This window comes from Scyliorhinus torazame, chromosome 12, assembly GCF_047496885.1.
Source record: "Scyliorhinus torazame isolate Kashiwa2021f chromosome 12, sScyTor2.1, whole genome shotgun sequence".
Taxonomy (NCBI): Eukaryota; Metazoa; Chordata; class Chondrichthyes; order Carcharhiniformes; family Scyliorhinidae; genus Scyliorhinus; species Scyliorhinus torazame.
This window is the reverse complement of record NC_092718.1, coordinates 207493465-207520619: the sequence shown is the minus strand read 5'-3', so window position 1 is coordinate 207520619 and position 27155 is coordinate 207493465. Positions and strand designations below refer to the sequence as shown.

Here is a 27155-nt window from a genome sequence, read left to right as displayed (position 1 = left end):
GCCGGAGAATCTCGCCCTGTGTCTCCTAGTTCTAGATTTTCCAACCAGGGGAAACATCCTCTCTGCAGCTTGTCTATCCAGCCCTGATAGAATTTTATACGTTTCAATCAGATCTCCTCTTATCCTTCTAAACTCTATTGAATACAGGCCCAGTCGAACCAATGTTCTCCCAGGACAATCCCACCAACCACAGTATCAGCCGAGAGAACCTCCGCTGCACTGCCTCTATGACAAGTATATCCTTTCTTAGGTAGGGAGACCAAAACTGCTCAAAATACTCCAGGTGTGGTCTCACCAAGGTCCTGTATAACTGCAGTACAACATCCCTATTTCTGAACTCAAATCCTCTTGCAATAAAGGCCAACATACCATTTGCCTTCCTTTTTTAAATTTAGAGTACCCAATTATATATATTTTTCCAATTAAGGGGCAATTTAGCGTGGCCAATCCACCTAACCTGCACACCTTTTGGGGTTGTGGAGGTGAAACCCACGCAGACATGAGGAGAATGTGCAAACTCCATACGGTGAGTGACCTAGGGCCGGGATTCGAACCCGGGTCCTCAGTGCCGCAGTCCCAGTGCTATCCACTGTACCACATGCCGCCCTACCATTTGCCTTCCTAATTGCTTGCTGCACCTGCCTCTCCACTTTCATTGGCTGGTGTACAAGGACACCCAGATCTATTTAAAATGAACAAGGATGCATTCATGCAGAAAACAATCTCTATACATGGGAGTAAATGTCTGGAAGTGTGAGTTTGGGTGGATTCAATCAAGAGGATGTTTAGGCAAAAGTTAGTTGTATTTTGGGATTGATTCTTTACTCACTATTTGGATTAGAAGTTATACGAATTTCACGGGATCAGCAAACTATAGAACTGGTGAATGGGATGTTTTTTTTCTAATTTTGGATTCTGAAACGTTACCATGCTATCTAAGACTTGAATTAGCACCATTCTCCCAATACACTGTTGGACATCCAGTACTTCGTACCGGATGGACAGAAATTTCCTCCAAATAAATATTGGGAAGACTGAAGAAATTAATTTTGATTCCACACTCTAAACTCCATTCTCTGTCTCCCAACTCCATTCCTTTATCTGAGATTAAGCCAACCTTTTGTGTCACATTTGATCCTGAGAGGAGCTTCTGATCACATATTTGTGCCATCTCTGAGACTGCCTATTTCCACCTTCACAACATCACTTGTCTTCGCCTTTGTCTCAGCTGACCTGCTGCAGAAAACTCTGATCCATGCCTTTATTACTTCTAGACTTAATTATTCCAGTGCACTCCGGGCTGGGTTCCAACATTCTACCCTCCATCCCAAACTCTGCTGTCCAAGTCTTAACTTGTAGCAAGTTTTGTTCCTCTATCATTCCAGTGCTTGCTCAGCCACGATAAAGCAACACTTGATATTAAAATTCTCATCCTTGTTTATAAATCCCTCCACGGCCTTGACACTCCCCACCTCTGTAATCTTCTCCAACCCGCAACCCTGTGAGATATCTGTGCTTCTCTTATTCTGGCCTCTTCTGCATTCTAAATCATAATTGCTCCACCTTTGGAGTCGGTGCTTTCAGTTGCTTAGTTCCCAAGCCCTGGAATACCCTTTGCCATCTTCTGCTTCATTTTCCACCTTTGAGACACTCCTGAAATCCTACCTTTTTGATCTTTGCTTCATCTGACCCGATATCGCCTTATGCAGCCCAGTGTCTTATTTTGTTTTATAATGTTCCTATGAAGCACCCTGGAATGTTTCCGTTACGTTGAAGGTGCTAGCAGAGTTGTTGTTGTTGTGGTAAGAAAGTACATTGAAACACACTTAACTGCTTCACTCTCTGTGAAAAGGTGAGTTTCCTAAATCTGGCTCAGAGATTCTATAACAAATATATTTCACAAAGAAGGTTACCTTTACAACACATTAAGGCTACGAAAATCAGTTAATTGAAGGGCATATCTATTATGAAACAGTCATTCGTGTTTGAATAGTATATTTTGAGCTGTGGGATGATTCATCCTGCTGGAGATTTCCTTTCACAGGAATTGTTTACGATAATTTGCTAGTTACATTTTTTTCACTTTTAAAAATTTACAATCAAGATTATAAATATACAAGCTTCTCTATTTTACTGTATTTGTGCCCATTGTACCTGTCATCTAATTTTCCTCCATAGGGCATGATGGTAAGATTCCTAAGTTGAATGTGCGTCAAGATACCCATTATCAAATTGATAGGAAAGTGCTTTCTGAGTAATGACGGATTAAACAGGCAGTTCGGCTTTTTGGAACACTATTTTAATATAGTTGAGCTCCTTTTGAAGACTTGAACTCACAGTGCGGATATAGAGAATCAAAAGCTGAGTCAACCTTGGGATTTCTTAAACACTATTTTTTTCTCATTTTTAAAAATAAATTTAGAGTACCCAATTTTTTATTTCCAATTAAGGGGCAATTTACCGTGGCCAATCCACCTAACCAGCACGTCTTTGGGTTGTGGGGGTGAAACCCACGCAGATACAGGGAGAATGTGCAAACTCCACACGGCCAGGGCTCGAACCCGGGTCCTCGTCGCCGTAGTCCCAGTGCTAACCACTGCGCCACCGTGCTGCCCTCTTAAACACTAGTTAATGGGTGACTAAAATGTATCACTGGGAAATATGTAGCAAATCACTTTTGCTGTCTTTTCAAGTTCAGAGTGACCATAGATCATAAGACTATAAGACTTAAGAGCAGATGTAGGCCTTTCGGCCCATCAAGTCTGCCCCGGCACTTAATGAGGTCATGACTGGTCTGATATGATAATCCTAAACTCCACTTTCCTGCCTTATCCCCATAACCATTGACTCCCTTACTGATTAAAAATAGGTCTATCTCAGCCTTGAATACTTAATGACCCAGCCTCCACAGCCCTTTTTGGTAAAAGATTCCACAGACTCGCTAACCTCTGAGAGAATAAAATCCTCCTCATTTCTGTTGTAAATGGGCAACTCCTTCCTCTGAGTTTATACCCTCTGGTCCTAGACCATCCCACAAGGGAAAACAATCTCTCAGCATTTACCCTGTCAAGCCCCTGAGAATCCTTAGGTCTTAATACGTTTGTCTCTCATTCTTATAAATCCCAATGAGTATAGGCCCAACCTACTCAACCTCTCCTTATAAGTAAATCCCTCCATAACTGGGATCAACCTAGTGAACCTTCTCTGGACTGCCACCAGCGCCAGTAAATCTTTCCTTAGATAAGGGGACCAAAACTGTTCACAGTAATCCAAGTGTTGTCTAACTAGTGTCTTGTATAGTTTTTGCAAGACTTCCCTATTTTTATACTCCATTCTCTTTATGTTATGAGTGTGGCTTGTGATAAGGGTGCCGTAAAAGTAATCAAAAAAAATATTGGGTTTTTTTTTTTTTTTTTATAAATGTTTTATTGAAAATTTTTTCCCCAAACAACAATTTTTCCCCTCTTACAAAGCAAACGCAACAATAACAATACAGAAATTTTAAACAATACACAAGTAACAAAACCCCTTTATCTTTGACCTAAACTAAACCCCCCCCCCCTCCCCCTGGGTTGCTGCTGCTGGTCATCTGTCTTCCCTCTAACGTTCCCCTAGGTAGTCGAGAAATGGCTGCCACCGCCTGGTGAACCCTTGAGCCGATCCTCTCAGGGCAAACTTTATCTGCTCCAGTTTAATGAACCCCGCCATATCATTTACCCAGGCCTCCAGTCCGGGGGGTTTCGCCTCCTTCCACATGAGTAGGATCCTGCGCCGGGCTACTAGGGACGCAAAGGCCACAACGTCGGCCTCTTTCGCCTCCTGCACTCCCGGCTCTTCCGCAACTCCAAATAGAGCTAACCCCCAGCCTGGTTTGACCCGGGCCTTCACCACCCGCGAAATCACTCCCGTCACTCCCTTCCAATACCCTTCCAGTGCCGGGCAAAATATTGGGTTTTTGTTGTTAAAGTATTTTAATTGGATTGGCGAGTTGGAAATAAATTCCAGTGGTTACTTGCATGAAACATTTATCTTAAAAGAAAACCCTCTGAAGTTGAAGCAGATTGGTCGTATAAGGGGGCAGCACGATTGCGCAGTGGTTAGCACTGCTGTCTCACGGCGCCGAGGTCCCAGGTTCGATCCCGGCTCTGGGTCACTGTCCGTGTGGAGTTTGCACATTCTCCCCGTGTTTGCGTGGGTTTCACCCCCACAACCCAAACATGTGCAGGGTAGGTGGATTGGCCACTCTAAATTGCCCCTTAATTGGAAAAAATGAATTGGGTACTCTAAAATTTTTTTTTTAAAAGGTTGGTTGTATAGTTGGTCCTTTTGTTCCAATCGTGGACCCAAATAATGCATATCATTTTGAATACGATACCAATAATTCTAGAAGCTAAAATATTCGATAGTCAGCCAATATTCAGTCACCACAGTCACAGAAGATAATAAACATATTTATCTTATTGAGTTTGGTGTATGACTTAGATCAAAACTAGGAGGTGTTGGTGTTTCCAGATGCCTGTCGTCCTTGTCATTCAATATCAGAATTGATGATATAAAAGAAATAAAAGTACAGGTAATTTAATACAAAAGACAAAATAACCTACCTCAATGCATGCATGATTGAGTTTCATTGAGCACTGAGCAACATGCAAGGGTATTAGGTTAAGTTAGCTGATCCAGACTGAGATGACAGTAATGCTACAATGAGCATTGTCCTAGTGTTGGGAAGGAGAACAAAAATGCTTTTCCATTCCTGATCACCATCCATCGGTTGTTGAGTGAGAACAGGATCAAACTGAGCTGTGAAGATCCCTTGTTAGATTGGATTACTGATACTCAGGGGTCATACATGAACAATGTCAACTGAATTAAATACTGGAGAGGGAGTGCGAGTGGGGGGTGCCAAGGAACCATATTGCACATCGAGTCAAAGATTGCAAGCGAGGATAGTCTGTAAGTGAGGGTGGCACAATAGCACAGTGGTTAGCACTGTTGCTTCACAGCGCCAGGGACCCAGGTTCGATTCCCGGCTTGGGCCACTGTCTGTGCGGAGTCTGCACGTTCCCCTCATGTCTGTGTGGGTTTCCTCCGGGTGCTCCGGTTTCCTCTCACAAGTCCCGAAATATGTGCTTGTTAGGTGAATTGGACATTCTGAATTCTCCCTCAGTGTACAGGAACAGGCGCTGGAGTGTGGCAACTAGGGGTTTTCACAGTAACTTCATTGCAGTGTTTTTGTCAGTGTACTTGTGATACTAATAAAGATTATTATTAAAGGATGGATGATTGAAAAAAGCTCAAAGCAGCCAAAAGAGCAAACAAAATATCTTTACAGCATTAGAATTTGTATTCCAATTCACCTTGTGTAGTCTAAAATTCTCAAAATGGTTTTGAATACGTTGTCAAGGTTTGTTTGCAGCTGTCCTATTAAAAGAATAAAACACTGACATTTCAGTTATACATTTCTACATTGTTCCTGAATAAAATCAAATGAAAAGATCTTTACAAAACTAGATAATGGGTTTTATAACAAGAGGCGTAGCATCTAAATGTCGAGATGTAATAGTGAATCTATAAATAAAACCTTAGAAAGACCATTGTTGGAATACTGTATGGGAAGAATAATGTGGCAATAAAGAAAAGAGAAGCGAAGATCTAATATGGGAAAATAAAGATTCTAAGTATGACTTGAAAGATTAGGTCTATTTTTGTCAGAACAGTAGATTATGGTGCATGTAATTATGAAAGGATAGCTCGAGTATATATTTGTTTTCAATGTTTGAGATGTCTAGAGAAAGTGTATTAATGATGTAAGATCAAATTTAAGAGATTCAATGCGGATTGAGCAGGGTAAACCTCACTACTCAGAGGGTTGTGATATGCACTATTAGCAGTGATTGAAACTGAGATTATGGACTGTATTTATTCATTCAAGGCTAGGATTTAGGAGGCAGGACAGATCCTGGCTCGTGCCCTGTCTCTGTTGTCCGTCTGCCTGGAGGCAGGATTTTCACTGGGTTGGCGCTTAATGACACTATGGCAGAGATGGGCCTACTGCCCAATTAGTTGGCTGGGTGGGTGGCGGGGTGAATGTGGGAAAGTGGGCCACATTCTGGTTCCAATTGGCAGCCATTACTGTGGTTGTCTGTGGGTGGCCACAAAAGAAAATGAGAGAACCTCAACTTCAAACTGGCCAGGGCAAATGGAGAGCTGGGACCCAGAATAGGATGGGAAAAGGTTGGTAATTAAAATTTCATCTCTGCTCCGTAGTTTTCTTTGCCCAAACTTGCTCATTTTTCCATGATATAGAACTGTTTCAGCGCTGCTGCCCCTGATCCCAGAGCTCCTATTGACTGCCCACCCCCATGAAAACAAGCTCTTAATGAATACAGAATCACAAAATTGTTACGGCGCAGACAGGAGGCTATTTGGCACATCGTGCGTGTCAGTATTGGTTTTCCAAACGAGTATCATGGATTCATGCCATTCCCTTGCCTTTTCCCTGTACCCCTGCACATTGTTTCCATTCAAGTAATCATCTAATGCCCATTCGAATGTCTCAATTGAACCTGTCTCCCTCACACCTCCAGGCAGTGCATTCCAGACCTGTCACTTTAAATCGTTGCCCTCTTGTTCTTGATCCTTTACGAGCAGGAACAGTTTTTCCCTATTTACTCTGTTCAGCCCCCTCGTGATTTTGAACAACTCTTTCAAATCTCATCTTCTTTTTAAAACAAAATTTATTTATTTTTTAATTTAGAGTACCCAATTATTTTTTTCCAATTAAGGGGCAATTTAGTGTGGCCAATTCACGACACTGCACATCTTTGGGTTGTGGGGGTGAAACCCACACAGACACGGGGAGAATATGTAAACTCCACACAGTGACCCGGGGCCAGGATCGAACCCAGGTCCTCAGTGCCATAGGCAGCAGTGCTAGCCACTATGCCACCGTGCCGCCCCTCAAATCTCATCTTGGCCTTCTCTCCAAAGAGAACAGTAAAAAACTCTCCAATCTATCACCATAACTGAAGTTTCTCATCCGTGGAACTCTTCTTGTAACTCTCTCCAATGCATTCACATCCTTCCTGTAGTGTTGCGCCCAGAACTGTACAGAATATTTCAGTTGAGGTCTAACTAGTGTCTTGTGTAAATTCAGCATAACCTCTTTGCTCTTGTACCCTACATGCCCCTATTATTCCAATGGCCTCTACATGTCCAATTAATGAGTCAGGAAACTTCACTTTCCTACGCACCACCTGCACTGCCCTCCACTTCCATCCTCAGGAAAGTCAGCAGAAAAGGACAGCACGATGATGCAGGATCCAGGTTCAATCCCGGCAGCGGGTCACTCGGGTGAAGTTTGCACATTCTCCCTGTGTCTTCATGGGTCTCACGCAGAGATGTGCAGGGTAGCTGGATTGGCCAATCTAAATTGCCCTTAATGGAAAATTTAAAAATGAAAGAGAGCAGCACAGTGGCACAGCGGTAGCACTGCAGTCTCATGGCGTCGAGGTCCCAGGTTCGATCCCAGCTCTGGGTCACTGTCCGTGTGGAGTTTGCACGTTCTCCCCGTGTTTGCGTGGGTTTTTCCCCCACAACCTAAAGATGTGCAAGGTAGGTGGATTGAACACGCTAAATTGCCCCTTAATTGGAAAAATCAATTGGATGCTCTAAATTTTTTTAAAAAAAGGAAAGACAACAGTTGGGAACAGAGGTGGCACCAGGATGTAGGCTGACATCTTTTCTGCCGCTTTGCCATTCATTCCGTCCCAAATTTTCAGCTCCCTGTCAACATTTAAGACTGGTAGGGCAGCACTGTTGCGCAGTGGTTAGCATTGCTGCCTCACATGAAAGAGGGGGAAGCGCTGGTAGGAGAGTTGAAGGGTAAATGGGAGGAGGAACTGGGGGAGGAGATCGAGGAAGGTCTGTGGGCTGATGCCCTAGGTAGGGTTAATTCCTCCTCCTCGTGTGCCAGGCTCAACCTGATACAATTTAAGGTGGTCCACAGAGCGCACTTGACGGGGGCGAGGTTGAGTAGGTTCTTTGGGGTAGAGGACAGATGTGGAAGGTGCTCAGGGAGCCCGGCGAACCATGTCCATATGTTTTGGTCATGCCCGGCACTGGAGGGGTTCTGGAGAGGAGTGGCGGGAGCAATATCTCAGGTGGTGAAAGTCCGGGTCAAGCCAAGCTGGGGGCTAGCAATATTTGGAGTAGTGAACGAACCGGGAGTGCAGGAGGCGAAAGAGGCCGGCATTCTGGCCTTTGCGTCCCTAGTAGCCCGGCGAAGGATCTTGCTAATGTGGAAGGAGGCGAAGCCCCCCAGCCTGGAGGCCTGGATAAATGATATGGCTGGGTTCATAAAGTTGGAGAGGATTAAGTTCGCCTTGAGAGGGTCTGCGCAGGGGTTCTACAGGTGGTGGCAACTGTTCCTAGACTATCTCGCGGAGCGTTAAGAGGAAGGTCGGTCAGCAGCAGCAGCAACCTTGGGGGGTGGTGGTGGAGGGGACGTCCTGGGAGGGGGGGAGGGGGGGGAAAGGGGGGACTGCCTGGGAGGGTGGATGAGCAAGAGATAACATGAAGGGTTGGGGAAACTGGCACGTACAGGTGAGGGCCAGTGTACAAAGCTGTGTAAATATATCATTTTGCTATGTATATATCTTGCTCTGCGCAATTTCTTGTTTTTTTTTGTTATGAGGGGGGGGGGGGGGTTATTGTTTGTAAGGGAGAAAAATTGTGTTAAAAAACTTTAATAAATATATATTTTTTAAAAAAGCATTGCTGCCTCACAGCGCCGAGGTCCCAGGTTCGATTCTGGGTCACTGTCCGTGTGGAGTTTGCATATTCTCCCCGTGTTTGCGAGGGTTTCGGTCCCACAAACCAAAAAAGATGTGCAGGGTAGGTGGATTGGCCACGCTAAATTGCCCCTCAATTGGAAAAAATGAATTAGGTACTCTAAATTTATATTAAAAAAAGACAACATTTAAGACTGGTTAGACAGAAGGTTGATGGCAGAAAAATAAAAGAATATGCGAGAAAATGGATTTGGAATCACTGTTCTCATGGAAGATAAACATCAACATGGACTGGCTGACCTGAACAATTTGTTTTTGTGTTGTAATTCTGTGTACAATAAAGAGCCTAATTTTCCAGGAATATATAACACAATTACGATTCATTAAAGGCAGGCATCATAATAGATGAATTATTAACATTTTGAACATCTGAGGTTGGTGCTACGCCATGAATAATAATCGCGGTGCCTGAAAGTATTCAGGCATCGCAATACATTAGCAATAAGTAATCCATTATGTTTGATATGCTGCAGGATGCCTCACGCCCTTTTGAGGCTTTCAGTGGTTTAGTTAAAGGGGTTTTTAATGTTTATGAGGGGGTTTTAATGTTTGCTGATCGTTTTATTCAGTAAGTGGCACACTGTAAGTCTTGAAAACAACTTTAAAAAAAAAAGGGGGGGGCACACTGTAAGCTTGACCTTTTAAAGAGATCCGGGACTAAGAGGGATCTATGATATTTAGAGAATTTGCCAGTAAGGGGGAGTGGGGATTCATGTTCGCCTGTGGGAGAGATGAGAGACACTTGGGCGGTGGAGGAAGGGAGATGGGAGCGGTGCCTTGTGGGACTTGTAGTCGCCTGAGGCGCGCGCGAACGGGAGGGGCGGGGGGGGGGGGGAAAGATAAGAGTGGGCCCTGACTACAAGTCCCAGAAGGCGGCGGCGACGACAGCGCGCGCGGCGCCTGGCGGGAGCTGTAGTCGGCTTCCCGCCCGTCCGCCCAGCGAGCGCGAGGCGGGGCGTGACTGCAAGTCCCAGCAGGCGGCGCGTGCGGCCCTAGCAACGGCTCTGCCCTCCCCTCCCCACCACTCCCCTCCCGAAGGGGAAGAAGAAGAGGAAAATAAACGGAGCTGATCCCAGAGCATTGAGCGGAGAGATTAGAACTTCAGATGCGCTGCTGCTAGACAGGACAGGAACATTTACAAACTTAACACCTGCATTCTTATTTTTGCACAAGAAATTTTGCAACAAAAAAAAACCATACCCATTTATTATATATATATATTTTTAAATCTGCAGGTTAATGCTTTCTGTGTGAGGAAAACTTTTCAGTTTGGTGCACGTTGAGTTGAATTGAATGGGGGGAGGGAAACAAAGTAGGCCGAATGTTTAGGAATGGCTGAAGAGAACAACAAGGGTCATCCCAGTCAGAGTAATAAGATAAAGGAGGCTGAGGTGGCTGGAGGAGAAGGGAGTGAGGGAGAAGAGGAGGAGGAGGAAGAAGAAGAGGAGGAGGAGGAGGAAGGGGAGCTGGGTTTGGGGAAGGCCCTACGCCAGTGCGACCTGAACCAGAACATGATCGACATCAGCATCTCCAGCCTGGAGGGGCTCAGGACCAAATGCGCCGCTTCCAACGACCTGACACAGCAGGAGATCCGGATGCTGGAGGTAAAAACCCGCATCCCTTATGCTATTTGGGAGATGAATGCAACCCCCCCCCCCGCCCCAAAACCCCTTTTAACTTGATGTGCAAAGAGGAGCGAGTGAGGACAAGAAGAAAATTGGGAGATGACCCTCATCCCCCCCCCCCCATGCACTGGCTGCAAAAGGGGAAATGAAGCCTTCGGAAGAGTCTTCAACAGTAGTTTGTAGATTTAAACCCGTACCGTCTGTTTTTCTAATGTGTTTAGAAGAGGATTTACTCATTAGTGATAATCCAGATATGTTGCACCTGTATGTTCCATGCAAACTCAGTGTTACTGTGAGAGCAATGTGCCTGCCGGCTGCGTTGGACAGATAGGCAAGGTACCCGTTTCTTATCTGATCTCCAACTTGCTGCTCTTACTGAGACTGAAATAAAATACGCACACATTGCAACTGAGGTAGGAAATTTCAACTGAAATAAATGCCCTCCCTTTTTATTCAGTCGACTACTTACCTCCTGTGGTTTTGCAGCCTTATTTTGTGTTGGTGAGTGTGCATTATTATTATTTTTTTTTAATCGTGCATTATTTTTTTAAAAAATGTCTTTGGTGTGCGTGGAAAACGAAACGAAGCTGGTGGGGTGGGAGGTGGTGGTCCCCTACTCCCCCCTCCTACCCAGCCTGGGAAGGGTTAATGTGTGTTAATTCGCAGTTTGCTCGCGATTAGCAGTCTTGGCTGTTTGTGTGTGTGTGGAGATGAAAGCCGACAGCTGACGTTAGCCCTCGATTCCCCCAAACCAACACACACACACACTACACGCTGCTGAACGGTTGCCTTTTCTTTCGGCAGCTTTGGCTGCAAGAGTGACTTTTGTCTTCTTAAGGACTTGTGTGCCAGGCCGTGAGGATTCCCAGCTCGGAGCTGGTTGAACTGTGAGTGTCCCTATATATATATATATATATATATTTTAAAAAAGTGTGTCAGCACTTTTTTGTCCTGTTGCTGTCGAGCCACCCCGGGTAAGCCAGCCGCTGTCAGGACTCGCCTTTGGAAATGCTGAAACATGTCCAAAACGTTTGAGTCGTGCTTAAAACTAAATGGGGTGGGGGGGAGTGGGGTAATTTTCCCAATTCGCTGCCCGATTTTCGCTCCCCGCGGTTGCTGATTTTCTATCCCCCCCCCCCAAGATTCGGTGCCAGCCCTAGGCCCCTGGAGGGTGTTGAGCAGACGCCAGCTGCCAGGGTGAGATCAGCATAACCTTCCCTTCCCTTCTCCCTGACGAAAGGAGCCGTTCTTCTCCCTCCCCTGTATCTATCGGAAAGGAGGTCACTTCGGTGGGGGTGAGAAAGGTGGGGCATGGGCCTGAGCTTCGCAGCGACTTTGGGAGGTATTGGGTGGGGGTGGGGGGTACCTGAAGCGTTAACGAATCTCGGACTGGCTATGGAGCCGACAGCCAAGCGCTTGTGGTGGTGGTTGGTCCCGTGTTGGGATAATGCAAGTCCATGATCTCTTTTTTTTTTTGTGGGTGTGTTGGGTGGCGGCAGTATGAAAAGCCTTGATGCGTTATTGGAGGATGAAGTAATAGTAGTCTCCACGGTTGTAGTGTTGTTGTATAGTGTTGCGGCTGCTGCTAAAAATAGAGCAGAACAACTCCTCCTCATTTAATGAACAACGTGATAAGAATGTCACTATCCTGCAAAGACAGAACTGATTTGCCATTTACGTGATTGAAAACGTTGTTGAAACATTCGTTGCTTATAGTATTTATATATTTGATCTGTTCTTCGGAAACTACTTTGCTGACAGTCACCTCTCCAACACCATCTTTACAAAAGATATGTTGCAGATTGAAGGCCAAGGGCTAAGAGGTTGCATCCTCTGGGTTTAGTTATGTTGGGGAGGATATGGTGCCTTGCTTTCAGTGTTAAATTGATTTAACTTTCTAGTGTAGGTTTGGCTCGCACTGTGTACATATTTGCCTACAGGGGCTGGCTTAGCACACTGGGCTAAATAGCTGGCTTTTAAAGCAGACCAAGGCAAGCCAGCAGCACGGTTCAATTCCCGTACCAGCCTCTCCGGACAGGCGCTAGAATGTGGCGACTAGGGGCTTTTCACAGTAACTTCATTTGAAGCCTACTTGTGACAAGAAGCGATTTTCATTTCACTAAGTACAGTAATGAGCAGGGAATGGATGGGCTGTTCAAGCTGTACAGGATGTTGTCGGCAACTAATCCTCAGCTTTCTTTGCCTGTGCAAATGAAATATATATAAAAACATTGTACATTTCTCACATGATTTGGAATGAATAGTAATGTAACAGTGTTGGATTTTGTTTGTTTTAAACAACACCGATTTCAGCACACATTGCACACCAGAGGACAGCTCATGTCTAATTTTGGAGTGATAGTCATAAAAGTTTACAGCATGGAGAGAGGCTCATCGTGTTCACGCTGGCCTTCAAGCACCTATGCACTTTAATCCCATTTTCCAGCAATTGTCCTGTGCCTTGTATGCCGTGGCATTTCAAGTACTCGTCTAAATGCTTCTTAAATGTTGGTAAGGTTCCTGCCTCTACCACCCTTTCGGGCAGTATTCCAGATTCCCACCACCTTCTGGGTGAAAACTTTTTTCCTCACATCCCCTCTAAATGTCCTTGCCTTAAAACTATGCCCCTGGTTATTGACCCCTCCACTAAGGTGGAACGTTCCTTCCTTTCCATCATGTCTATCCCCCTCATAATCATATACACCTCAATCAAGTCACTACTCCACCTTCTCTGATCCAAGGAAAACAACCCCAGCCTATTCAGTCTCTCTTGAGCTGAAAAACTCCAGCTCAGTCCTGGTGAATCTCCTCTACACCCTCTAGTGCACTCTCTTCCTATAGTGTGACAACCAGCACTGCACACAGCATTCCCGCTGTGGCCTAGCCAACGTTTTATACAGCTCCATCATAACCTCCCTCCTCTTATATTCTATGCCTCAGTCATTAAAGACAAGTATCCCATTCTTAACCACCGTATCTATCTGCCCGCTGAATTCAGTGATATGTGGACATGCACACTAAGATCCCTCTGATCTTCTGTACTTCCTGAGGTTCTACTATTCAGTGTATATTCCCTTGCCTTGTTAGTCCTCCTAAAATGCACTACCGCAAGCTTTTCAGGGTTAAATTCTATTTGCTACTATTCTGCCCATCTAACCAGCCCATCTCTAGATCATCCTGTAATGTAAGGCCTCCCTATTTAATACACCACCAATTTTTGTCATCTGCCAACTTACTGATCATCCCTCCTACATTCACATCCCGATCATTAACGTACATTGCAAACAGCAAGGGACCCAGCACCAATTCTTAAGGAACCCCACTGGAAACAGGCTTCCAGTCACAAAAGAAACCTTTGACCATCACCTATCACTAAGCCAATGTTGGATTCAATTTGGGCAGCACAGTGGCGCAGTGGTTAGTGCTGCTGCCTCACGGCGCCGAGGTCCCAGGTTCGATCCCGGCTCTGGGGCACAGTTTGTGTGGACTTTGCACGTTCTCCCCGTGTTTGCGTGGGTTTTGCCCCCACAACCCAAAAGATGTGCAGGGTAGGTGAAATGGCTAAATTGCCCCTTAATTGGAAAACATCCCATGGGCTCTTATCATCTTGACCAGCTTTCCATGCGAGACCTTGTCAAAAGCCTGGGGCGAAATTCACCACCAACGGCGCGATGTCCGCCGACTGGTGCCAAAAATGGCGCCAATCAGACTGGCATCGCGCCGGCCCAAAGGTGCGGAATGCTCCGCATCTTTGGCGGCCTAGCCCCAACATTGAGGGGCTAGGCCGACACCGGAGGGATTTCCGCCCCACCAGCTGGCGGAAATGGTGTTTGTTGCCCCGCCAGCTGGCGCGGAAATGCAGCGCATGCGCGGGAGCGTCAGCGGCCGCCGACAGTTTCCCGGCGCATGCGCGGGAGCGTCAGCGGCCGCCGACAGTTTCCTGGCGCATGCGCGGGAGCGTCAGCGGCCGCCGACAGTTTCCCGGCGCATGCGCGGGAGCGTCAGCGGCCGCCGACAGTTTCCCGGCGCATGCGCAGTGGGGAGAGTCTCTTCCGCCTCCGCCATGGTGGAGGCCGTGGCGGAGGCGGAAGGGAAAGAGTGCCCCCACGGCACAGGCCCGCCCGCGGATCGGTGGGCCCCGATCGCGGGCCAGGCCACCGTGGGGGCACTCCCCGGGGTCAGATCGCCCCGCGCCCCCCCCCCCAGGACCCCGGAGCCCGCCCACGCCGCCTGATCCCGCCGGTAAATACCAGGTTTGATTTACGCCGGCGGGACAGGTAATTTCTGGGCGGGACTTCGGCCCAACCGGGCTGGAGAATTGAGCGGGGGGTCCCGCCAACCGGCGCGGCCCGATTCCCGCCCCCGCCCAATCTCCGGTACCGGAGACTTTGGCGGGGGCGGGATTCACGGCGGCCAACGGCCATTCTCCGACCCGGCGGGGGGTCGGAGAATGACGCCCCTGAAGTCCATATAGACTACATCAACTGCACTGCCCTCATCTACATACCTGGTCACCACCTCAAAAAATGTAATCAACTTTGTAAGACATGATCTCCTTTGATCTGTCCTTGTGCATCAACACAATTGAGACAAATAAATAGCCTGAGGGAATAGTTCATGAAATCTGTTACTATGGTTAGTGCTCTATCCCAGTGCAGATTGGAGACCCTGGGTGTAAACTGACAGGCTTGTTGCACCCGACCCGGCAAGCTGGTAAATCTCGCGAGAGGCCTCTTACGAGATTTACGATGCTTGTCATGCCTCATGAGATCTAACGCGATCTTGTGAGGCATCACGATATGGATCCTGCACACAATGGGTAGCAGATTTGCATATTTAAGTGTGCAGTTAAGCTCACTTAAATATGTTCAAGGCGGAGGTATCCAAGGTGCGGGACCTAATGACCTCGCCTCTGAGACCCAAGCGTGGGCCAGGTGCACCGCCACTTGGAGAGGGGGGGGGTCTTCCAGGCAATTGGAGGCCTCCGGGTGGTGGTGGGGGTCTCCCAGGCAATCGGGGGGCCCCCAGGTGGTTGGGCTCTAAGCAGGATGGCACCCTAGCACTCCTGTTGCCACTGGAGTGCCCAGGTGGCATCTTGCTCGCGCCAGGATCGGGCCTGGGGGTGCTCTGCCCTTGTGAGATGCGGGGGTCTCGAGGACCCCTAATTGATGAATTGGGACGTTGTGGGGGGTTGAAGGCCACGGTGGGAGTTCTAGAATTGGGGTGCCATTTTTAAATGGCGCTCTGATCTCTTCCCGCACTGGCGAGCTGAGCTGGTTAGTGCAGGAAATGAGCCGAATTGTGGCCTTGGTAGGGCGTTCTTCGCAGAGGCCCTTTTAATAGCGGAGCAGTTCTTGGTGTTGCAAGCACCAGGAAATGTCACCGAAACAGCATTCTGTTTCGTTTGCATTGAATCGCCCCCACCCCCCCATCTTTATCTTGTGTTAATACAAAGGAGTTTAGCAACTGAAATTTGCATTTATGTGGTGTCTTTAATGTAGTAAAGTGACCCAAAGCACTTCAGAGAAATATTATTTAAAAAATTGACACCGAACCTTCGAAGGATATATTGGAATGGGTAACAAAGTTTAGCCAAAGGGGAAACTTTTAACGATTGTCTTAAAGGAGGACAGGCTTCGGCAAGGAATTCCAGAACTTTGGGCTTAGGCAGCTAAAGACACAGCTGCGTTGGTGCAGGAGTGTTGAAAAAGAGATCTCGCAGTGCTGGCCTGTAGGCAGTTAAAGAGATGGGGAGGGACAAGACCATGGAGGGATTTGAGTATAAAGTTTGTGTATAGAAATTTGACATGCACAGATATTGTAAAATTGAGCTACTGCATGTATCTGTCCCTTTTTAGCATGAACACCTGCCACATTGCGAATGTTCATGCCATCAACTGAGGGAAATACTCAAAGAAGAAAAATACTTTCCTCCACTTGGTTGGAGGTTCGGTCAACCCAAATCACTTGTTCACGTCCAAGAGGTTCTTTATAAGGGGAGCAGAAGGAAATAAATATTGTGGCAGGAGCAAAGGGGAAGTCATGATCTGCATTATCATGGCTCATTTATTTTCCTATTTGCAGATAGTGGCAGTACTGCCTTTTAATTAATGATGCTGTTATATGGGGTATTGTAATTGTCACCTTTTCAAGTGAATGTGTTGGCATTTTCTAGTTTTTGTGCTAAAACTGTAGAAAAACACATCAACCCCCATTTGGGTTGAAAAGCTACTTTATCAATCCAGTGACATTTGAATTAGAGAAAGTAACCCAAACAGCACTAGTTGCTAGTTAGCCTGAAGATAAATTTATGAATATAGTTTATATACTCATTGGAGGGGGGGGGGGGGGAGAGACCTGGGTTGCTTAAGGCTTTCAATAAATTTCATAGTGTTTTAGAAATGACCACCTATGTCCCATTGGTGTAGTTGCTCACAGTTTCGAAGAGTATGCTTTTTACTTAATTAGTTAGGCATTCACATTGGTTTGTAAGCAATTAAAAAATATATATATATTTTCCCATTAAAGGAATGTCTCCTCACTTTAAACCAACATGTTGGTTTTTTTGAACCATGCATATTTATCTGGAGCAGCTTATGAGGGCAGGAGAGTAATTTGCATAATGAATATTGAACCGCTTCGTGAAAAGTCATGATTGCAGATGACCTTTATTAAAGATTGAGGAGGCAGCATGGTGGCGCAGTGGTTTAGCCCTGCTGCCTCATGGCGCTGAGGTCCCATGTTCGATCCTGGCCCTGGGTCACTGTCCGTCTGGAGTTTGCACATTCTTCCCGTGTTTGTGTGGGTTTCGCCCCCACAACCCAAAAATGTGCAGGGTAAGTGGATTGGCCACACTAAATTGCCCCTTAATTGGAAAAAATGAATTGGGTACTCTAAATTTATAATTTAAAAAAATTAGATTGAGGAAATTGACATCCTCTCTTTTTGTTTTATCTATGAAGCTAACCTGGACATAGGTTGACGTGGAGTCGAATGTTAAGAGTTGAAACCGCAAAAATATGATTTGGGAACAATCCTGGTGCTGCACCTATCTATGTACTTGTTTAATATATTGTACGGTCTCACAAGACTCAGTTTGTTTATTCCCTCCAACATGTATGCTTGTTTTGAGAATGTCGGATATATTTCCGATGTTGCATATTGTATATAAAAAAACTTATCAAACCAGGTTTGATTTTTGTTTTGAAATGTACAAAATCAAGCCAAGTTACATTTTTATTTTGATATCTGGTAAGGTGGTTGGGCTTCCAGAAAAGGAGACCAGTAGCTCCAATCTAGAGAAAGTTTGAACAATAAAGCTGACTTTTAATGGACTTTAGGATCGATTTGGATTATTTCCCCACAGGCAATATTTGAACAAAGAGACATCCAGATTCGAAACGTTAGCTCCCTTTTCTCTCCACAGATGTTGTCAGACCTGCTGAGATTGTCCAGTATTTTCTGTGTTTGTGGCAATATTTGAACAGTGGTTTTATGGGAAGGACCAGACAAGTTGCCATTCGTTACAACTGTGCGTCTGATCACAGTTGAGCAATGCCAGTGATGGTCAACTAGTTTGTAGATAATTGGATTCAAGGAAATTTAAAATCCATGCAAGCCCTTGTCGTAAATAGTCAGACTTTGATTCCAGTCTTTTTGCTGTCAATCTCTTGTATACTTGAGTTTCTTTTTCCTTATCTGTCATGTCAAACAAGTGCACGAAACAGGAAATAAAAGAAAACTTGGTGCTGGAAATCTGCAGTGAAATCAGAAAATACTGGACATAAGCAACATGTTTTTAGCATCTGGCATTTTAAAACGAGTAGTGATTCTGTTAAAGGATTTTCCTTAATGGACTTTGTGGTCGTTTCCAGCAATTTCTGTTTTTATTCCTTCTATGATTTTCGGTAACAGGGGTGCGCTTGCATGGTTTCAGTTGGGTGGAGGCGATAAGAGGGTGAAAAGGGCAAGAAAATAATTCTGCATCAGTCCTGTTCCATTCCTATCTTGATTGGGCTTTGTGGGGATTACAGTGCTGAACACAGAATTGAGTAAAGGAGGAGAAATAAATTGATGATCTTTTCTCAGTGGCGAGCTTAGTGTGGATAGAGGCCTGTAAAGTGGCCATTTACCAAATTTAGCTGGATAGTGACTTTTAATGGGTAGGGTTGGGTGATACAAGTTGTAAAATGGAAGGCAGCAAAAGATGGAAATTAATCATGAAGGAGCATGTGACCCATTCATCTGCTGAACAAGGAAATGTGCTGCAGACCGAAGGACGACCTTAAGGGAGTAGGAAGGGAAGCAGTAAAAACAAACTTAATGCATTATTGTCGTCTTAGGAGTATGATTTCTTTCCTGTTTCTGTCCCAATTCTCTACCTAGTTTTCTTCCTTTTTAAGATCCTCTTTTTTAAAACCTACCTCTTTGAGTATTTTTGGTTGTCTGGCCTAACATCCTCTTCTGTGGCTTGCTGGCTGATTTTATTTGCGACTGCTTGTTTAAAGCACATTAGGATAATTTAATACATTAAATACAAGATGCAAATTGTTTCTTACATGGTCCTACGGAGAATTGTTACACCATACTGCTGTTAAGTATGTAGAAAGATGTTTATTTTTATTTTGATCTTTCATCTTCTGAGAGGCTGCTAAGTAAAGCGTGTGGCAGCATGCTTGTTCTTTGGCGCTGATCAGCAATGTGAACTGATGATGCGTGTACTTTCACTCGCCTACCTCTTCCATCATTTTGTGCTGGAAATTAAGCTTTAGGCATCCCAGATGAAAGAAAACAAAAAAAAGATGTGTTACGGACAGTGTTTGTGCGTTCTTATTGTCTGTGGTCAGTGTTTTTCTGTGTGAGGTTAGTATGTTTTCGTACACTTCAATTGGTTTGTCCCAATATAAAGCAGTTTGTGCCCATATGAAGCAAGACCTGGGCAACATTCTGGTCAATGGCAAGTAACATTTGTACCAGGCAATGACCCATCTCCAAGAAATAATCCAACCACCTCCCCATGACATTCAATGGTATTTATTACCAGAGCTGAGTCCCCCCACAATCAACATCCTGGGAGTTACCATTGACCAGAAACTGGATGAGCTGTATAAATACTGTGGCTACAGGTTGGGAATTCTTCAGTGCGTAACTCACCACCTGGCTCCCCAAAGCCTGTCCACCATCTACAAGGCACAAGTCACGAATGTGATGAAATACTCTTTACTTGCCTGGATGAGTGCAGCTCCAATAATGTTCCTAAGAAACTCGACACCGTCCAGGAAAAAATAGCCCACTTGATTGGTACCCCATTCACCACTGATGCACGATGACAGCAGTGTGTACCAGCTACAAGATGCGCTGCAGGAACTTGCCAAGGCTCCTTCTGCAGCACCTTCCATATCCGTGCCTGTTACCACCTAGAAGGACAATAGCATCAGATGCATGGGAACACATGGGAAGTTCCCCTCCAAAGCACACACCAATTTGACCAGGAACTATAGCGCTGTTCCTTCACTGTTGCTGGGTCAGGATGCTGGAGCTCCCTTCCTAATGGCACGGTGGGTGTACCTACACCACCGACTGCAGTGATTTAAGAAGGTGACTCGTCATTACCATCTCCAGGTGAATTAGGAATGGGTGATAAATTCTGGCCTAGCCAGTGATTCCCAAATGACTGATAGAACAAAATAAAAATATTCCGCCAGCCCGCTATTGTGAATTAAAAAGGAGGATTATCATTTAATTATCAAACACTTGCCCAAGAGGTTTATCTGTGACATCTCGCATGCATTATCATACACACAGGTTAGATACAGATGAAATCTCTACAGTTACTATCTAGTATTATTTTGGTCTCTATCATGGCATGTTTGTCGTTTCTTAGAAGAATTGATGCTTTAGCTGGAGTGGAGGTCTTCTAAATACTTATCAATAATCTTTGGGGCGGGCAGCACATGGCCCAGTGGTTAGCACAGCTGCCTCACGGCGCTGCGATCCCAGGTTCGATCCCGGCTCTGGGTCACTGTCCATGTGGAGTTTGCACATTCTCCCCATGTTTGCGTTGGTTTCACCCCCACAACCCAAAGATGTGCAGGGTAGGTGGATTGTCCACACTAAATTGGAAAAAATAATTGGGTAATCTAAATTTAAAAAAAAAAATAATTATCTGTGGGGCTACTTGTATTTCAGTTGCCAGGTAGTCGGCGGATGGTTGAACTTGAAGATGGAACGGGTTGGGGAAGAATTCTCCTCCCACTTTCAAGGTAAAGTTGATTTACCTTGGCTGCATGGTTGCCTTGCAGCTGGTTTGATGGCTTTTCGGTTGATCCCTGTCATGATGTTTCTGATTTGAATAGCTTCTGTTTTTAAAAGAACAGGTAACAAAAATGGCTGACTTAACCATGTGACCTGTGACGAGTCCAAAGTTGTCCTTCCATAAAGGTGATGTGTTGAGCTGATACACCCAGTAGCCTTTCACGTTTTGAGGCAGTTGTGGTTTTGTAGTTGAATGACCCCATTTAATTAAAATAACCTCTTTGAATGCCTTTCAGAGAAGGAAAATATATTCTTGATGTCTCTGTGGCCTAGGGTCAAGTACAAGGATGAGTCAGGTGATAAGTGATATCTGTTGACAGATCATTGCTAAAGGGACTTGTGGATTGTGATATGGCTGTATTGGTCCATAATTTAATTAGGTATTTGTTTGAGTTTCGGGTCTTCTGGAGCTGATATTGCTAAGGTCACCGGTTATGTTGCCAGCCATCTTAAAAGCTGTTGTGCCCATTTAAAAAATATGATGTGTAGTATCTTCATGCCTGTACTGGATGATGGAAAATAATTAAAACAGGGGAGAGAAATCTAAAATGTATGAATAAGAACAAGTTAGGGAATGTGGCCCAACATTCTTTGTGCAATCACATGGATTGTAAGGCACACGCTGAATAAATTGCAGGCACAAATTTAACTACTACTGAGGTTGCAAGATGACCTGGACTGAAAACAAAATATACCAGGTTGTACGGTCAACAGGCAAGGTGAAGAAAATGGTAGAGGGGGAATTGGGGTCTTAGTGATTAAAGATGAAATCACTTCAATAAAAGAGGTTACAAAGAACCATAGAAACATTGAAAATAGGTGCAGGAGTAGGTCTTTCGGCCCTTCGAGCCTGCACCACCATTCAATATGATCATGGCTGATCAGAAAAGTCGCTCAAAAACTGAGATGCGCAAAGTGCAACGAGATTAGGAACCAGAGGGAAACACACAGTAGAAACCTTGTGGATAGAATTATGTAGAAAAGGATTTGGAACTATAGTGAGCTGTGTCTACCTCCCAGATAGCAGCTGTGAAGTGGTAATTTGTATGAATGTAGAGATTCAACAACTATGTGTAGCAAAGTGGTTTCAATTGGGGCTTTTAACTTTCGTATAGTTTTGGGATGAGAAGTCTCGCACATGTCAGAAAGGCAGTGAATTTCCTGAGGCTGTCCGGGACTGTTTTCATCAGCAATATGCCCTAGAACCATCAAAGATGCATATCATATTAGGTTGCTGACTAAATCTGATTCATTACTCAATCCTAATGGAGTATGAACATTGATATGATAGTGATCCTAATATCGTCAAGTTGAACATAATGTTTGAAAGGGAAAAAGACACGACCGCTACTAAGATCCTAGATTGAAGTAAGGCTGACTTCAGTTGGATGAGAGAGACTCTAAATGACAAACAGCTAGAAAAGGAGTTTGAAAGATAACTTGCAAGGGATATCAAGATATTATTAGGAATGAGGGACAAGGTTGGTTCCTTGAAAATATGTTTAATATACTTTGCATTAGTATTCGCGGCAGAGTGAAAGGATAGGATGCCTGGCATCCCCAGGAAGATAATATGGGATCAGGGAGATGTAAGATTTTTGTTAATATGGGAATAAGGGCAGCATGGTGGTGCAGTGGTTAGCACAGCTACCTCACTGTGCGATTGGCCACGTTAAATTGTCCCTTAATTGGAAGAAATGAATTGGGTACTCTAAATTTAAAAAGAAGAAAAATATGGGAATAAGGTGGAATTAAGATGCCAATTAACCGTCATAGTATTGAATAGAGGAGCAGACTCCAGGTTCTATATGGTCTACTCCTGTTCCATTGAATCCCCTTTTTCTTTTCAGTTCTCGCCCCTCTTTTGAAAGTACTGATTTATTGGGATACTGTTTCACAGGTCCTGCTAACTAGATCTAAGTTCCCAGGTGAGTCTTAATGGTGAATATTGGTGGCATATTTGGTGCAGGGCAGGATTGTTGAACCTAACATATGTCCGTGTATTTCCCAAGGGTCACTGGATAACTGGATTGACCACTGTGTAGTTAATCTTTGGGGGCATGGCACTGAGACCAGTTGCAGCACTACCACTGGGCGGAGATAAACTAATTCAGCAAAGGCCAGGGATTCCAGTGCATGGAAGTTGCAACACCGAAGCAACACGGCTTAGCGAGTCTTGTGTCTGCAATTGCCTTCCATGCGACCATTATCCTGATTATAGTGATCTGCCCTGGTTAAGACCACTTTTACCCTTTTCTTTCATTCACCTATCCAGTACAATCTTGAATATTACAGCTTTTGACTTGGCGAGTAAACCTGGAAGTCCACAATCTCTCAAATTCTCTGCGCATTTTCTGTTTCTATGTAAAATTTCCAGCAGCCAATGGACATGATCCAATGGTCACGCTGTGCCCGAAAAACAGCTCACGATGGCGCAGCATGGGCTGATTGAAGCCGAGAGATCCTGCTCCCCCGATCTACCCAGCTTGCAAAGCCGTGCGAGATCCAACACGATCTCGCAAGACGTTGCGATGTAAATTCCACCTGTTGTGGATGGAATTACTTTTGAGCAAATCTGCATATTAAAGCGTGACAACTAGTCACTCTAATATGCAGATTCCAGAGGTACCTGAAGCTTTGGGATTCACCCCCTTTGCCTCTTGAGACCTCGGGTGAGCGCCGTTTGGTACTGGTCTCCACAAGTGGGGACCAGAAAATTGGCACTTGTGGGGGTCTCCCAGATGATCGGAGAACCCCAGCTATATGGCCCTGACACTATTGGTGCCACCTGGGCCCTTGGCAGTGCCAGCCTTTCACCCTGGCAGTGACATCTGGGTGCCAGCCTGACATTGCCAATGTGACCAGGTGGCACAGCCAGGGTGCAGTTTGGCATGACCCAAGATGCCAAGCTGGCATTTTGTGCACGCACGATCGGGCCGGGGGTGCCCTGCATGGGTGTTGTGGGGAGGGGGGCGCCGGGATCCTCCCATAGTGCGTTCAGGCTGAGGGAGTGGCGTCGGATGTCTCTTGAGATCGTGCCGCCATTTAAAAATGGCGCCCCGATCTCTCGGTACACAGGGGAGTTCCTGCGAGTGGAGCTCCACTGTGTACAAAATTGGGCTGTGTGAGGCCCTGGCTGCGTGTTCACCACTGAGGCCCTTGCACAGTGCGAGTAACTGTGAGCACCGCATTACACACGGCTAAACATGCTCGCTATAGGACTTTGTTCCCAATTAGTTGAATCACACCCAATATGTTTTACTTTGGCAGTCTGGAAAGCATCAAACCTGTGAGTTTTGACAAGGGAGATTGTTCCTTTGAAACCTTTGGGAGATGTTTCTAACTTTGTCTTTCAGAATAAGTGGAATTTTAAATTAAAGACTCTTAAAAATGTTTTATACGATAGATGTCAGACTAACTGGATGATAGTTACCCAGGTTAGTCTCTTTGCCCTTTTTAAATGGAACCAGGGACTTTGGCCTCCAAGACCCAGGACTTTACCAAGCATACTACTACATTAACGATAAATCCATACTGTGGCTGAGGTGGCATTCAGTGGATACCAATCATAGCTGAATTTTAACACCACCAACCTCTTCCTCTTTATGTTTTTTTTTTAGTCCTTCAATTCCTCTGAATATGAATGTATATTCTCTCTATGAAAATGGACTCAAAACTTGGTCCAAAGACGATGCTGTTTTACAGACATCTCGTAGGATTTTAATGTGTGGAGAGTTGTTGAAATTAAAGCTGTCCTTACTCTGGCATAGAATATTGATGATTCGGGTGGTTTGGTCTCCTTTGGATTGAATCATTTCTTATTGGACAGAAACCCGATGGTGTCAAACTGGTGAATGCTGTGGTAGTGCACATGGAATCTTAATTGGAGTCTTGGGTACAGAATTTGAAGCACCGCGAAAAAATAAAATGCAATAGATTCCTTGTAGACCAGGAGAGAGCTTTGTTCAGAAGATTTTGGAGCTGACCAATTACTTTTTGATTGTGATTCTTTTCTAGAAATTTTGATTTTTGCAGATGTGCATGACTAGTGATGACCTTGACTGGCAATTAAAATAATTGAAATAGAATTACATTAAAGTTTGGGGGATTGGGGAAAAACCCACCCCGTTTCCGAGTTTTTATTTTTTTGCTAGGAAACTAGTTAAAGCTGGATCATTATATTTCTGATGTAAAACACTTCACACTTTAAGTGCTATATGAATATTTGTATAGAGATAGATCTTTCAGAGATAAGAGGCTGTATATTAAGTTTTAATTGATTCCCTTCCAACATTTTCTAGCATTTGTGCAACTTTATCTGAATCTGTACAATAGGTTTGGGCAATTTGTTTATGTGGGAGTGGCTAATGCAACGTGTCAAAGAGATAAAATACCTTGGCTTGCTATGTTTAATAAGCAGAGTTAACTAGAAATATGAATAAATACTGATCTTTAAGAATAAATAGAAGCATAGACATTGACTTGCCAGTGTTCTGTGTAGATATATTTTTCCAGAGCAACCTAATTTCGGGCGATTGCTGGATGCTGACCTGTTTGAAGTGAGGAAAAAGAAGTATCTGGGGCAGGATGCAGACATAGTGCAGCATTGCCATTGCTTGACCTCCTTCCTGGCGTTTCAGTTTATCTCTTCATAGCAGATGTTCCCTGGCACCAATAGCGTGCAAAAACAATATATTTGGGTGACAAACTCTATTTCAAATGCAGTATTTGTGTTTTGCCTGCAAGATGTGACCACTTGGACTGCTCCTTCCTCAGCTGTTTTTTTAAAATCCCCTCACTGCCTTAATACACCAGGAATAATTTTGTGCTTTCTTTTAGATCTGTGAAAAATCAAGTTCTTTTGCAGAAAGATCATCTAAAAGCTCTCCGTTTTAATTTTTATGTAGTGGCGAGTAACCAATAATGGAGTGTCACAGACTCCATTTACATATTGCAGGATATGTGACAGTTATGACTATGTAAACATATTATAACAGATCACCTCATAGTAATTATTTATTTTCTTAACTTGTGTTTTACTTTTTTAAAGTTCCAGTTGAAAATAACTTTGTCGAGGGCAACAAAATTGGTGTTTTTTGCTGTTTGTGGTTGTTAAGCAACTCATGTCGGGTGCTGCTCACTGTTCCTGTTGACCTCTTGATCTGCATCCTGTACTTCACAGTTCCTGAATTTCTTTGTATTAATTTAGAGCTGCTAATTGCAGCAATTGTGTGACCACAAATTCCACAAAAGGCATGGTTTGGATTAAAATTCATTCAGGCCATGGATTAGCTTCATGGCATTCTGAGAAGTCTGAGAATATTGGCTATATATCCTGCAGTAGTTACGTCACATTTGTTCAATGGCGAATTTGCTGTTCCTTCACTATTGCTGGGTCAAATGCCTGGAACTGCCTCCCTATCAGCACTGTGGGTCTATTTGTGGACCACAGTGGTTCAAAAGATAGCTCACCATTATCTTTTCAGAGCAATTAGGGAGGGCAAAATTTGTCATTGACAATGGCGCTCGTATCCCAATAATGAATAAAATATCTCTGTGGAGAACAATTATCTGCAGAAAAATGTCCATTAATAAAAGCAACCCAGCTCACCATAGGTTAGGAGTAGGATGTGATGGTGTGATTCGTGGACATTTAAAAAAGAAACACAAACTTTTTCTTTTAAGTGAGCATTTGAAAGGAGAGCGAAGTTGTCTGAAAAGTTATAAGTTTACTGACTTGTAATCATACCCAGATATTTATTCTCTTAGATAGGTTATGCCTTCAGTTATAAACCCCCCGAGTCTGACTTGTACCTCAAGATGATCAAATCTTGGAATCTTAACTTGGGCCTGAAGATAAATTAAAGGAACAGTTTACTTTATTAAAACAAATTGTGCAGTTCAAGTGATTAAATAAATGTATGTGGAGGTTTTTCAACTGGGGGTAAAAAAACATAATAGTTATCTGGATAGACCTTCAAGCAGTAAGACTTGGAGAGAATAATGGGCTGAAAATGTCTCTTACAAATGTGAATTACTGGAAATTTAACTACCATATAAATCTGCTGAGTCATCGTGCAAACGTGACCATTAGAATTGGTATCAAATTAATATTTTTGTGTAAAACTAGCTTATATTCTTGATGTAGCTAATCAATGGTGTATTTGATTCTATTCTGCCCCCCCGAGTTTGGAGAACATTTTAACATATTCACTAATCTCATTTCAAGGGTTTGCTTTACAATTTTTATGCCTTCCTTTTTTCTCCCTTTAGCCTGAACAGGATACATTTTGTAATAACCGAAAGCTGAATTTGCACAGCAATCTCATTGATTTCTACATTCGTAAAATATCCATTGTTCATC

General features: G+C 44.3%; 1 protein-coding gene across 12 annotated transcripts in view; it reads left to right on the top strand.

The window, feature by feature from the left end:
- The first annotated feature begins 9884 nt into the window (after window positions 1-9884).
- Window positions 9885-27155, top strand: part of LOC140386919 (kinase suppressor of Ras 1-like) — a 242746-nt gene continuing 225475 nt past the window's right edge. For 10 of the 12 annotated variants that reach the window (XM_072469801.1, XM_072469793.1, XM_072469790.1 and 7 more), the window contains exon 1: window positions 9885-10456. In XM_072469801.1, the coding sequence (XP_072325902.1) occupies window positions 10184-10456 (273 nt within the window). In that variant the 5' untranslated portion in view covers window positions 9885-10183. Of the gene's footprint in view, window positions 10457-11167; window positions 11365-27155 lie in introns of those variants that run through there. The other 2 variants (XM_072469803.1, XM_072469802.1) reach the window with 1 other exon arrangement.